This window comes from Pieris brassicae, chromosome 2 (genome assembly GCF_905147105.1).
Source record: "Pieris brassicae chromosome 2, ilPieBrab1.1, whole genome shotgun sequence".
Lineage (NCBI taxonomy): Eukaryota > Metazoa > Arthropoda > Insecta > Lepidoptera > Pieridae > Pieris > Pieris brassicae.
Window position 1 is genome coordinate 11,361,643 of NC_059666.1, and position 15,361 is coordinate 11,377,003.

General features: G+C 38.5%; 2 protein-coding genes across 2 annotated transcripts; both read right to left on the bottom strand.

The window, feature by feature from the left end:
• Window positions 1-7,688: 7,688 nt before the first annotated feature.
• On the bottom strand, window positions 7,689-11,099 carry LOC123720798 (probable galactose-1-phosphate uridylyltransferase). The gene is made up of 8 exons (XM_045677559.1): window positions 10,938-11,099; window positions 9,793-9,959; window positions 9,583-9,710; window positions 9,326-9,403; window positions 8,891-9,043; window positions 8,707-8,782; window positions 8,418-8,637; window positions 7,689-8,347 (listed from the first exon to the last, which is right to left on the bottom strand). Exons 1-8 carry the CDS (start codon window positions 10,954-10,956, stop codon window positions 8,103-8,105), a joined length of 1,086 nt encoding a protein of 361 aa, XP_045533515.1. The 5' UTR covers window positions 10,957-11,099; the 3' UTR covers window positions 7,689-8,102.
• A 127-nt stretch (window positions 11,100-11,226) lies between these two features.
• Window positions 11,227-14,952, bottom strand: LOC123720400 (protein IWS1 homolog). The gene is made up of 6 exons (XM_045676992.1): window positions 14,613-14,952; window positions 14,009-14,040; window positions 13,414-13,900; window positions 13,276-13,335; window positions 12,701-13,160; window positions 11,227-12,508 (listed from the first exon to the last, which is right to left on the bottom strand). Exons 1-6 carry the CDS (start codon window positions 14,626-14,628, stop codon window positions 11,398-11,400), a joined length of 2,166 nt encoding a protein of 721 aa, XP_045532948.1. The 5' UTR covers window positions 14,629-14,952; the 3' UTR covers window positions 11,227-11,397.
• Window positions 14,953-15,361: the final 409 nt, after the last annotated feature.

Genomic DNA, 15,361 nt, shown 5'->3' on the forward strand with positions numbered 1-15,361 from the left:
GTCTCTTCGCCAATCCATTAATATCAGGGGATCACTGAAGTTTTCCATTGTGATTTCAAGAAATTCAGGTGTATCATCCAGATTCAATTCCTCATCATTTGTAATTGGTCTAGTACCCATAACCTTGCATTTTTTTGCAAAATTCCATGCATTTCGTTATTTTTTGCATTAAGTAGAAGATTATTCATACTAACCCAATTGACAATCGAAGAGAGAGCATTGTTCAAATCGTCAAAATTTGTTATTTGTCGTTTGATTTAAAAAATCGAAGACGTATCATCAGCCAACAAAACTATCTGATTCTTTTTCTCTACCATTAAAGGTAGATCATTTATATAAACAAGAAAGAGGAAAGGGCCAAGAATTAAGTCCTATGGGGTACCCCCATATCTATTGACGACCCAGAGGACCTCTTACCATTCACATCAACCTTCTTAGTTCTACCGTGTAAATAGGAAATCAGAAGTCTCAGTGAGGTATCGTTGATGCCATAATGGAGGAGTTTCCCGATTAAGGTCTCGTGATAAGTCCCAGAAAACACCTCAAGCGTCTTGCAACTCCTCCCAAGCCTTAACGATATATCTATAGAACTCAACACCGGCATCCGCTGTCGAGAGACCGTTGGTAAAACCGAACTGATTATTATGTAATAATTTGTTTACGTTAAAAAGACTTATCAACTAGTGATTTAATATAGTTTTTTCAAATATTTTACTTCAAGTAAGTAGTACGGAAATTGGTCTAAAGTTACTGGGGTCGGACATACTACCTGTTTAAAATAATGGAATTACTTTATTATGTTTCATTAGATCGGGAAACTCGCCACTTTCGATACAATTATTGAAAATTATAGCTAGATAGATGGGGAGCAATTACCTCAATTATACTACTAGTTATTTTTACATAAATACGCCAAAGCTCGGTTGTGTTCTTAATGTCTATGGTTCTAGATATCCTTACTATATCGTCGGCACCAATGGGTTGGAATTTAAAACTAACCTTGCACTCGTTTACATTATCTTTGAGCAGCGATTCAGCGTGGGCGGGAGATGATTGAAGATACTAAGTAGTCGAAAGTAGTCGAAATTGGAATGTTAGAGAAGTACTTATATAAAAACAATCAATATCATTTCGTTAGATTTGATTGTAGTGTTATCGACACGAAGTTCAATGTCTTGATTGCGATCTTTGAATCTACCAGTTTCATTATCAGTTATCAATTTTTCTATCTTGTTTTTGATATTTAAGGACTTGGCCGCGTAACAAACTTTCTTAAATAATTTTAAAGATAAAGAGTAAATTCTTCATTATGATTGATTGATTGTATGACTTTTCAGCGTAAAAGTCATACAATCGTTGTCTACTTTTATAAATTCCCGCTGTCGCCCAATCACTTAACGATATACACTGCGAATGAGAGAATTTCTTTTGAGTAAAGATGGCGTTGAGCTCCTTATTAATACAATCACTTTGTATTAATAAGGAGCTAATTGTTGTATTGTGTGCAACGGCAATGACTACCGGTAATAAAGGTAGGTGTTTACCTGTATTATGTCTAAATCTCACAATCCGCTTTTTATCTACTGGAACAAACACATTGCTCATTTTTACTTGTTTCACGACTTTACATTTTAGCGCCACTAAGTGTCCACAATGATCTGAGCTAATATTAGTTGTAATTGAGGTTTGCATTGTCACTGCATCTGTAAATACATTATTATCTATACTCAAACTCTAGGCTCTAGGCTCAAGAAACAATCTTAAGATTATAAAAACAGAATGATTTCTATTACTAATGGAGGTATTTTCTAATAAATTTATATTGAATATAATATTGTTACGAAGACGGGTCGACTGCAATGTTTCTAGATTTTTCCACTAGTTAGAGAACTTTTCAGCAGGCTGTAATATGATTTCTGACCGTTTCAGGAGAGGGTCAATCACATATTAGAAAATTGTAATTTCCATAATGTTACCCTAGTTTTCAGGAAGCTGAAACCTTTTTTCAGTCGGTTTCAGAACATGTGTAGTAGAGTGGTGCAGTTTTCAGGGGACCCGTTTTCAGGCGTTTTCAGGCCTAGGTATACCCCTTTGATGAAGGAATATTCTAGACCGAACTTTCTAGGTGTGAGACAAGGATGAAATGATACGAGAGAGAGAGAGAGAGAAGATCAGAACTTTCTTGAAACTAGACTGAGCACTCTAGAACGCCGTACGACAAGGACGGAGCAACGTGCGAAAGAGACAAAGAGTGCGGACGTTCTAGAATTGTGCAATCGCTACTCAGTAGCAAGCCCGCCTAGAAAGTTCTCGAATATTGTTTAGAATTATTCCCAGGGATATATAAGCGAGCCGAAACGCGACTAGTCGCCTTTAGTTTGGAATGCGATAACAGGAGAGAAACACCGAAGCGATAAAGTGAATTCAAGTGATAAAGTACTGTGTGAAGTGTGCATAAGTGAAGTAATTAGTGACTGTGTTTTTGTGTGTTATTAGTGCATCTCTGCAATTAATTTGTGCCCATAAATTCCTCATTGATTTATCAAGAAATAAACCTTTGAAGATATCTACGGCATTTTCTATCCGATCCCCTAACTCGTAACAATATACTTATTATTACATTACATTACACATATAATATACTTATAGTTCTTAAAATTTATCATAAAATTTCCTCCATTTTTTCTTCAAAAAATTCGTGAGATGCACTTTCACTTTTTATGAATCGCTGAGAATCTGCAAAACGAACTTGCGACTTGGTGCTGATCAAATTTAAAGATGATTTAGCATTCTCTAAGCCAATGTTCGGTAATGCATAGGACATAAATGTTACTTGATTTTAAAAATAGCTCCAATTCTAGTTAGTAACTGACTAAAATATGAGCCGTGGAAGAGGAAGAAACAGTCTGCCGCGTCCATATAAACAGCATTTACCCAAAAACTAGGCGATGGATTTAGATAAAAGTACACCATTTACATGACGCATTTAAAAAGATACAAATCAGGAAGAGTGTTCATTTATTGACTGAAATATGAGCAGTTGAAGCAAGAAATCGTCTGCCGAAAACACCGTTAGATAAAGGAATAAATGGCAATTCTAAAAACATATGAATCATGAAGATTGGTTAATAGATGACTGAAATATGACCCGTTGAAGAAAGAAATCGTCTGCCGTATATCTATATTTACATCAATAACTCAAAAACTGGTTTATTCATTTTAAAAAAAAATACACTAATTGACGGCACTACGATACGCGACTAGCCACTTAAATGAAAATAAGCGTAACGCTAAAATATACAGTGACTCTAGGTCAGCACTAGATGCTATTGTGAGTGGACGATCTCTCGATCCCCAGGTAGCCGAGATCCGCCGGAGCCTGGAAGAGTGTCGCAAAAGAGGAACTGAAGCCTCTTCTGGATAAAGGCGTACGTTGGTACGTTAGGGAACGAGAGGGCGGACACGTTAGCAAAAGAAGCGGCGAAAAAACTCAGATTAAAACTAGAATACGCCGCATGCCCCCTGTCATATATAAAACATCAGATAAGTCAGAGGACTCTAGAAGTATGGAACGAGCGCTACCTGGGAGGTGAAACAGCTGGAACTACAAAATTATTTATCGGCAATGTAAGAACATCGTATAAGTTAATAAAAAAGAAGCGTTTCACTCCCCAGGTGGCGCAAATTCTTACAAGGGCACGGAGCCTTTGCACATTACCTGCATAGGTTTAAAATTAGGACAAGCCCTACATATGCCTGCAGTAATGAAGAACAAAATGTGTAGACTGTAGACCGTGACGGCCTACAGGACATGTTAATAAAGCACAGACCGTGCCTGGAACGGTTCTGCGAAAAAATTATTAAATATTTAAAGGAGGCAAACAAAAGCGAAAGAGCGGGTCTCGAGAGGAATTGCGCCCCGGCTCGCCCATGAATATTGTAAATAAGAATATTACCGATGCAGAAAAAATGTGGTTTAAAAAATCCCTGGCAGGGGAGTAGAGTGTTATAAATTAATAATAAAAAATAAAAACAGGACAAATTCTTACAATTATTTGCTTTTTATATTATATTATCAATCCAATAGTAAATAAAATATGGGATAAAATATTTTTTTACAATTAATTAATAAGCTTGTAAAAGTATTTGTTTTGAAAACTTAAGAAAGAATAATAATTCTATTAACTTATACTAAAAATATTTAGTAAATAATATTATTATATATTATATATATAATAATAATATTATTAAATAATAAATATTTTTAAGCCTAAATATAAAATTATTATATTCAAAGAAATAGGTAAATAAACCTTTCAACATAAATACATTAACTTATCATAACGAAAATGAGGTAATGTCCCCCGAACTCAAATAAATAAATAAAAAATATTACCTTAAAATAAAAAATAAACTTACTGTATAATGTAAAGTAAAACAAATATTATTCTTATAAATAAAATTCTTGAATATTCAACCAAAAAAGCTAATCCCCCCCCTTCTATACTCAATATTAAACCCTGAAACTAACTCTCTTTCTCCTTCCTTCCTCCTTTAAAGGATAAATATTTTCTTGAAATTGTTTTAAACTTAATATAATATATAATCCATAATTAAAATTAAAGAAGACCCAAAAATTAAAGCTAATCTAACTTCATAAGAAATTGTTTGAGCAACCGCACGTAAACTTCCTAATATCGAATAATTAGAGTTTGAAGATCAACCCGCTATCAATAAAATATATACACCAACTCTTGTACAAAAAAAATAAAGCCCCTTAATTAAATATAATAATATTAAAAGAATAAGGAATTATTATTCAAATAATTAAAGATAAAAAATCCAATAACAGGAGAATAATAATAATATAAATAGAATAATTTAAATAAATTTGTTCTTTTCTAAATAACTTAATTCCATCTGGTAATGTTAAAAAAAGCTTCCCCTACTAAAACCCCAACAAATAAAACAATAAAACCTAAAAAAATATTAAATATTTCCATCAATATCACTACTACTTATATAAATAACTATATATTTATGATTTCTAAAACCATTACATTTTTCTGCCAAAATAGCATGAATTAATAATATTCTTTATTAAAAAATATTTTTAATAACTGATCCTTTCGTACTAAATTATTATTTTTTTATAAAGATAGAAACCAACCAGGCACACCGGTTTGAACTCAGATCATGTAAAAGATCTTGAAAAATGTTTATGAGAAATTAATATAGATATTGATATGCCGTAGACACCGTTTCTTGCTTTTCAACGGCTCATATTTCAGTAAATAATTGATCAATATTCATGATTTGTATATTTTTAAATTCGCCATTTATCACTCTATCTAGTGTTCTTTTTTTTCAAAATCTATTGGCTAGTTTTTAGGAAATGCCATTGCTATGCCAGATATGACGCGGCAGACGGTTTCTTGCTTTTCACCGGCTCATATTTCAGTCAATTAATGTATAATCTTCAATAATATATTTTTAAATTTTTCATTTATTACTCTTCCTAATGGTATAAATTTTATTAAAATTCATTTGCTAGTTTTTGAGAAATTTATATAGATATAGACGCGTTAGACGGTTTCTTGCTTTTCAACGGCTCATATTTCATTCAATTATTGTATAATCTTCAATAATATAGGTCCTTACATATGAAATTGGCGTTTTGTCATACTGACCACTTTGACCTCAAATACCTCCTCTTTGGTTAGGAATTTCAAATTCAAATTTGTACAGCTATTTACTCATGTATTTGTGCTTTGCTGACCGTCATTCATTTGTTTTTTTCTTCTGTTTTTTTTCGGTTTGCGTCACTCATTGTACAAAATGGAAAACTTAAAGTATCGCATTATTTACGAGTACGAGTTCCGCCGTGGCACAAGTGCTGAGGAAACGACTCGAAGGGTGAATGATGTGTATTGCGGTCATTTTGCAAAAGAAAACACAGCTCATTTTTGGTTCCAACGTTTTCGTTCTGGAAATTTCGACCTGCAGAACAAGCCCCGTGGACGGCCTGAGACCCAAGTTGATAATGAAGTATTGAAGGCTAATGTGGAAGCGGATACATCGCAAACCACGTCCAAGTTAGTTGCAGGCTACGGTATTAGTGATAAAACTGTTTTAATTCACTTGAAGCAAATTGGGAAGATTAAAAAGCTTGAAAGGTCCGAAACCTCACGAATTGACTGAAGCAAACTGGCAAACGCGCGTCGACTGCTGCGTTACATTACTGAACCGGTACAATAATGACGGTATTTTAAACCGAATCATTACCTGTGATGAAAAATGGATTCTTTACGATAATCGGAAGCGCTCAGCGCAATGGTTGGATCCTGGCCAGCCATCCAAATCCTGCCCCAAGCGAAAATTAACCCCAAAAAAGTTACTTGTAAGCGTTTGGTGGACTAGTGCCGGTATTGTTCATTGCAGTTTTCTCAAGTCTGGCCAGGCTATTACGGCTAATGTCTATTGTCAGCAATTGCAAACCATGATGGAAAAGCTAAACAACCTAGGCTGGTCAATCGCTCCACGCCACTGCTACTTCATGACAACGCTAGACCACACACTGCACAACAGACGGCTGCAAAATTAGAAGAGCTTCAATTGGAATGTCTAAGACATCCTCCATACTCCCCGGACCTTGCTCCAACAGATTACCATTTTTTCGAAATTTGGACAACTTCTTGCAAGGGAAAAAATTTAACTCTGATGGGGCAGTCCAAATCGCCTTCACAGATTTTATTGATTGACGCGACAGACGGTTTCTTTCTCTTCAACGGCTCATATTTCAGTCAATTAATGTATAATCTTCAAGAATATATTTTTAAATTTGTCATTTACTACTCTACCTATTGGTTTAAATTTTATTAAAATCCATTTGCTAGATTTTGAGTAAATGCCATTGATATAGATATAGACGCGACAGACGGTTTCTTCCTCTTCAACGGCTCATATTTCAGTCAATTAATGTATAATCTTCAAGAATTATATATTTTTACACGATATTTGCATTGTTTAGTTATGTAATTAAAATGTAGATTGCAACCAATTTTAGTTTTTATAGGTCGCTACTCGGCACATATTAGGTGTAGTGCTTGCTAGGTAGGACTGTGAAATGTGTGCTTAAACTTTAAACTTTTTATGTATTAAATGTCACGAATATCGGTTCATGTAATGTATGTATGAGCAAGGTGCACTAGATAACTAAATATATGAGAGGGTAAATATATAGACGTAACCGTAATATACAAATAAGTATGGGATGTCTACACCAAAATAACTAAGGTAACAGACGGAGCCCTACGGGTAGGATCAAAGGTTCGAGGTGGTGGGATTATCTCAAAGCTATCAGGCAGGCTCACCACGATAATTAAGGTCTTTGAGAGGAAGCGATAAATTAATACGACAGAGCAATATTACTATTCTATTTACGCATATTCACACATACATGGTATTATTTTAGTGAGCTGTTGGTGTATTGAGCTCATTCAGCTATTAACATTTTGGAACAAACGTGAGTCCTGTCAGCAATTAATCAATATTCGAATATAATATTATTAAAATTCCTCTTCAGCTGATAAGATTTGGAACACACGGGAGCTATGTCAGCAGTTGGTAAATGTTCAAATGAAATCTGAACATTGGGTAATGGGTATAGTTGAAATTAAACAATCGTATCGTATTAATCTGAATTTATTATGAGTGATATAAGCGATATTATGAGTAGTGTTACGGACAACAAACAATATAGTTTAAAGAGCTGGTAAATGAAGCTGGATTTTTGTCCTGGAAACGGTCGGTGAGTGAGCAGTTAGCAGTATATTAGGTTAGGCTAGGTCGGAACTACCAGGGTGTAGTTTTAGGTCTCAGTTTAAGATATTAATTGTATTCTTTAGTATATAGATTTAAGCAGCCGTGCCAGACAGGCATTCGACACACGAATTTATACATTTTATAATTATTAATTGGTACTATGTAATATTGCGAATAAGCTGAGTTTTAATATTTAAATTAGAATTCCTGCGATAGGGACACGTACGGAACTATGAAAAAGAAAATGAAAAAAATTATTCGTCGCACTTAAAGACAATTTAGTCAATTGACACAAGCATGTTTCCCTTGCCCGGGAAACTCGTATAGTGGCGGTCGTGCGGGCAACTCGCCAGCGCCGTGGCGGCCTGCTCCGGTGTGAGGTCCCGCTGCGTTTGCGCCAGGAGCTCGTAGCCCACCATGAACTTGCGGACGGTGGCAGATCGCAGCAAAGGGGGTAAGTACACGGCGTGCACGAGCCAGTGGGGGCTGTCACCGTCTTTCGACGCCGCGCCCGTCGGCGCTCCTGTCGAATCATATTATGTCTTACGTCACAAATATTACAGCAGATAATATTTTAACATCACAATACCGACCGTGCCATCCCATACTGTAAGGAAAGCTGCACCGGAACAAGTTATCGTACTTGGTGTTAAGGTATTTCATTATTTCGGCTAGGGCAAGCTTTTGGTTCGGTGTGAGGTCAGTGAGTCGTTGCGGTTGGCCGTTGAGAGGTAGCAACAGAGTCTCGTAAGGCCAAGCCGCCCAATACGGGACTACGACCACCCATTCCAAGTTCCGTAGTACTATACGCTCCTGAAATATAAAAAAGATTTTTAGGGAAATTAAATTTCCTCACTAACTAATAATTTATACCAATTTTACCTTCTTAATTAATTCTTGTTCAACATAGTCTACGAGCATGGGTCTACCATATTTCTCAAAATATTGTTTTTGCGACCTAAAAGTGAATCAGAAAATTATTTTTTTTACATAAACGGATATTTTGGACTGACAGACGTGAATGCGTTATATCCTTTTTTATGTAAACTATATATTAAATTTATACCTGTCTTTAACGGCGGGCTCATTGGGAAGGAAGGATGAAGCCCATATCTGGCAGTGCGGGTGAGGGTTGGAACATCCCATAACCGCGCCTTTGTTTTCGAATATTTGCACCCACCGGTAACGATCGCCGAGGTCACGTAGCTGTGATACCCACCTCAGAGAAATTAAGAAAAAGATAGCTACAAAAAAACTTAATGGTATTAGTGATTAAAAGAGCTTTTAAGGTGTCAATAAAGCTTTTCAAAAGTAGCCATGAAGCAAAATCTGATAATAGATAGGTAAATTATATGGATATCATCACGAAGTCATGAAGTACGTTTGTTAACCTTATGTATTAATATCGTATTTGTTGCGTGGCGTATTAGTTTAAACATTGTATGTTCCTACAAAATAAGAGTAGACTTCGTTATTGACTTCGAATAATAAGCACACTTACTCTTCAATAACGGCAAGTATTTCTTGTACTGACATCAACGAGATAGTCATTGCTGAGTCCGGATGGAAACACATTACCCTGGAATAAATATTAATTTATTAAACTTCTAAAATTTAAGTTAAAAATGCCATTTTAAGATAGTTTCTACCATTCGACAAACTAAGTGCTACTAAGTTCTACTAAGCACAATTTATAACCGACCAAGTAGATTAGTAATTGTTGTATCCAGTAAGAAAAGAAAGTATACATTTATATACCTGCATGTCCCTTTGGCCTGCGTAGAGACGAAGAGCGGGTGATCGGGTGCCGGTGGCTCCGGAACCGTCTCCAGTAATGCCGGGAAATCATTCGGAAACACGTAAGTAGAAGTATAATTTGGATTTTTCTGAAATATTATCCGAGACTTCGTTGAAAAAACTACCTTTTAATGCTATAAATATCTGATTTTTTAATAACTTTGGTCTGACCAGTCCATTAGCCCTGGTGGCTCCTGCTTTTAAAGGATTGTCAGGATCAGGATCTGATCGGTGTTCAGGAGGAGGTTCGGTCTGTCCGCTCCAAGGCCTCTTGCACCGATGCGGAGACACCAGTATCCACTCATCTTTTAAGGGATTGTAGCGGACATGTTGGTGGTCTAAAATGTGTGGGTGTGAATAACGTTAATAAATGTTGATAATCGCAAGTTAAGAGGAATTATTAAAATAATAGAGACGAGATGTTATGAAGTGTTATGTTCAAGAAATAGCTAGTCCTGTGTGATGTTAACTATTCAGACCTTCACATGTTGTGACTTGTGGATTAAAAAAGATACTAATCTATCCACAACGCTGAATTTCTGACTGGCGCATGGGTAAAAACCTACCTCACGATTAACTAGAAATTTGGAATACAGAACGTTTTATATGAGGAAAAATACATATTTTAAGACGAGCCCGTTTTCCGCTAAAGAACTTAGCGCCTCCAAAAATATAATAGCAAAAACGTTTAACGTTTACTGCCAAGATAAAATAGATTCTATTGCGAAATACAGCCCTTGCCAAGGCCTTCATTAGCAGGCTCTACCGGGTTTGCACGGTTGGACTTTTTTATGCATGTTTAAAATCTGATTGAATGTGATAAACAGCTGAAATGTTCTCAGGAGTTTATTGCTTACGAACATAGAAACATTTTAATGTTTATTTATTATTTGAGTATAGATATGGATTTATTTTATGTATCACAGTTACGTTATAGAACCTGGCAAAAATGAATGATAAAACTGGGTCCATTTCTCTTTCGGAGTACATTATCTATGCGTGTTAATCAAAATATGGTGAAAAAAACATATATTATAAACTTCCGGTCGCCACCAAAAGTTAATATAATAGTTTGGGTTCAGTTCAGAAGACACAGTTGATTTACATACAACAATCATTCAACGTCAATAATGAATACTTTTTGCATTCGTACTTTGTATAAGTAAAAAATAGTGCATCATAAATTCATAAAGTAAATATGTATACACTAGTGTAGTAAATATAATATATTAAGTATACCAGATGAAATGAGTGTTAAGTCAGATGTTCACATTTTAATAATATTTTTAGGTTAAAGTATGGTATTTTGTACATACCGGAAGCGTCGAATTGCATTTTAAGTTCGTTATAGCTTCACCGTTCAATGCTAAAACAAAACTGAGTTACATTAGGTTAACACTTGACAGCGTAGTCAATTCAGATAACAGCAATCAGGAATTCAGGTTCCACAGACGTGAGAGATAACGAGCAAAAGTATCGTGTATTTAAAACGGCTCTATCGAGTGAGCAATAAATTTGGACTATATAAAACTTATAGATAACGAGATCAGAAAAGTTATCACGTAACCTAAGCGTTCTCACGAAACTCAAATAAAACAACACGCGTGCAATTCATCATCAGTCATTTATTATCAGAATTTTAATTACAAATTATCACTTATACACAGATCACAATCGTCATAGTCATATCTCCGAAGCCCGGAGAGATGAATACTTAAAGGTTAATATTTACAGCGACGCTACGACGTCGCGCCGTCGGAGGTTATCCCGAGACGCTCACAGCGCCATCTTGCGGCCCTCGATGGAGATCTCGACGGCGCGCTTGGAGCCGCCTCGCAGGCGCTTCTGGTCCATGAACTTTTTCATCTGCTTCTCGTAGCGCGTCATCTTCTTCTTGGAGAGGCGCGACATGTCGGCCTCGCAGGTGGACTTGGGGCGCACCACGTAGTCTTTGTTGGAGGGCAGCGGCACCCGCGCGCGCGCCACCCAGCCCGCCTCGCCCGGCCGCACAGCGCGCTCCGCCTCGTCCAGCGCCCGAGCGCGCTTGTCGGGCGGCCCGGCCTCGTCGCGGCGCCGGGTCCCCGCCATGGCTTCGTCGCGCGCCTGCCGCTCCTCGCGCGTCATCGCCTTGAAGTCGGTCGACAGGTTGAAGATCGGCCGCGCCCACTCCGAGATGAGCCTCCCGGCTCGCTCCTTGTTCGCCTTGGTCTCCTTCGGGTGCTTGTACAGGTACATCACCGCCTTGCCCACGCCCGACTGCTTCAGCAGCGACTTGTCGATCGGCGGGAAGTCCGCCAGCAGCTTGAGCAGCGAGTCGCGGATGAGCAGGCACGGCAGTGCGCGGTTCGGCATCGGCGCGAGCCACGAGCAGAGCACGTTGAGCACGTTGTGCTCGAGAAACGCGAGTTGCAGGTCCCGCTTGATGAGCTGCGAGAGCGCCTCCTTCAACATGGACACCTTGCGAACGGCGGGCAGATTGCGCTTGTTGAGCTCGCGGTCCTCGTCGGCGGCGGCGCGCATGCGCTGCAGTAGCGCCGCGATGAGGTCGTCGTTGTCGTTGATGATGTCGATGTCGCGCCGGCGCCGGCGACCGCGTCGCTCGTCGCGCTTGCGCGCCAGCATTAGCTCGAAGTCCGACATGCCCCCGGTGGCCTCCAAGCTTGAGGCGCCGGCGGGGACGTCGTCGTCGGACGAGTCGTCGGGCGCCACGACGGCGGGCACCGCGGGCCCTTCGCCTCCCTCGGCCGGCGCCGCCTCGGTCGCGGCGCTCCCCTCGCCGCCGTCGCCCTCGTCGTCCGACTGCAGCCGCACGGTGCGCCGTTTGCCCTCTCTCCTCGAAGGGGACTCTGAGCCGGAGCGAGATCCCGACCTCGAGCGGGACCGAGACCTGACAAAAAACAATATTAATTCGATGCGAAACGTTCCGGTGAGTTGTGTGTGAATGTTACTAATTATTTTTTCAAGTTCAGTAAAGGGCTCTTATTATGATGTCTTCTTGGGCATTCTTTCGCTGCACGATTGGCGTCTACTATCTTATTTATTTAATTAAAGCGTTACCATTTACATTACATGACATTACCTGGATACTGATTTAGCAGAACCGGATCGCGACCGAGACTTGGAGCGAGATCTCGAACGTGACTTGGATCGGGATTTGGAGCGAGATCGTGAACGAGAGCGCGATACCGACTTTGAGCCGGACCTGGATCGCGATTTCGAACGAGACCTGGATCTAGACTTGGATCGGGAACCGGATTTCGATCTGGCCCTGGACCTGCGCGACCCGGATCTAGATCGTGATTTAGATTTGCGCGATATCGATCGTGACCGAGATCGCGACTTTGATCTTGGGGAACCGGATCTCGAACGAGACTTCCTGGACCCAGACCTGGAACGAGTCTTTCTGGATCCAGATCTAGAGCGAGACTTAGATTTATGGGAACCTGATCGGGAGCGAGAAATTGACTTGTGGGAGCTGGATCTCGATCGAGATTTACGCTTGCGAGAGCCGGATCTCGACCTCCGCATTCTATCACCGGCTGGAAAACAAAGAGAGATAGTTCATCTTAGATTTCTTAAAGCGCTCACCAAAAATTAACAGGCATTGTTACATAATATCATTTGGCTATCAGGAGTACATAGTAAAATTCTCACCGGCAGATTCCGATTTCAACTTTGATGCAGAGCGTGACCGAGACCGAGATCGGCGTGTACCTACACGAAACAAAAAAACATTATGATATGTCTAGATGTCACGTCGTGGACCTCTTTTGGTGTAGTTTGTCCACTTACTGGGCGAAACAGGTGAAGCGGGCGCGGCATCTACGTCCACCTCCATGAGGTCCGCCGACTTGCTTCGTGATCGTGACCTCCGAGAGCCACTTCGGGATCTACTCTTTGACTTCCGCGACCCACTGTTAGAGCGGGATTTAGCCGGAGAGACGCTCCGGGACGGCACCGATCCGTTTTTTGATTTCGGGCTCTTTTTCGATGCTGGCGATGGACTCCTGGAGCGATTTCTAGATGCGGGAGACCCGCTTTTAGATTTGGCTACGCTTTTGCGGCGCGAGCGAGACGCTGATCCGTTGGACTTGGGAGAACCACTTCTTGATCTCAGAGATTTGGGCGAGCCGCTTCGGGATCTGTTAGATCTCACTGAACCACTTCTGGAGCGAGGCGATTTAGGCGAAACAGAGCGTGAAGACCCATGGGATGTTGAATTTGAATTAGATCTTGATTTTGAGTTTGGTGATCCATCTTGAGACATTTTAGACTCTGCCTGAAATATTACAGGTAAATAAATCACAAAACATAGATAGTTACAGATAAAGGAACATATTTATGGATAAGTAAGTTTTTCTAAAAGCCTATATAATAAAATACTTACTGATTTGCTCCGGGATCTTGATTTCCTTCCATCTAGAACAAACAATTTAATTTTCATACTATTTACTGACTTATTTTATTAATTTAAAAAATTGAGAATAGGTAAGATCTTGGGTATGAATCCTGGTAAAACGTTACCAACTTTGGTTGAAGGCATAGATGATTTTGAAATAGTCCACCTAACTACTACCAAATTATATAAATTGAAAAATAACTAGACATAAAAAATGACAACAGCTTCAAAAAGCACCCACTGTTGATAGAGACTAAACAAACAATTATTTTCATTATAAAGATGAATTCCACACAAGCTGTAAAAAAGAGTAGCGGAGTGTTACTTGCCAGTCCTCATACATTCAATGCAATTGATTTGAGTAACTGGCAGTAAATGTTGATATAAATCCTGTGTTCAACTTTCATATGTAATATAATTTTTACTTTATTTAAATGACGAAAATATAATTATGTATATCTTTTAGAATTAGTTCAAATAAATAAACATTTCATTAGGTAATGCTTAATAGGGGACGTCGGTAAAACAACGTCAAATCTATGAGTATCGACTCTTTCATTGATAACTAGCAATAGGTTATAAAAAGACATACCAGTATCCACATCCATTTCGCGGCGACCACTTTATATCCAGTCTTACGAACAAATGTTCTATAACCACACCGTCAGATGGAACTAAGTGGTATTTAAAGAATCCTTTTGAGACAAATCAAATAAAGATTTGAAACACCGTAATACTAAATTTCGTCCCGTTAATCGTATACAATTTAGAGTTTTGTCTGCTGCCAAATAACACTCGAAGATAAATATTATTACACTTTTATTAATGAAAATGCTCTAAATCTTTTATCTTAGTCTTAAATAAAAACGCCTAATGCCCTATAAGCTATATTTAATTTTTAAACATGAATGCTGGACACTGAATGGGTAAGTGTTCTGTGCACCGAATAATCAATTTATATGACAATTTGACAACACTACATTTAATTTTAATTTTATCTGTGGTAATCTTGATAGTGAAGCATAACGGTTTCAGAACGAGGTTCTTCGGGACATTGTCAAATAAGTCAATGCACCATGGTATATTAAAAGTCACGTGACCAAATAAAGTTTCGTAATTTGTTATATTAGTTCTACTACCTACCCTTTATCTACAAATACATTATATAGGTTTTGATGTCGTTTAGTGATTTTTATTTAGCACCAATAAACGATCAATAATTCTGGAATTTTAAAAATAATTCACTTTTATCGTTTAAGAACGTCAATACTACAAAAAGGATTTTCATGTGCTATAATGCTCTTCCAGTAGAGATTTATCCTACGATACAATGCTATAAAC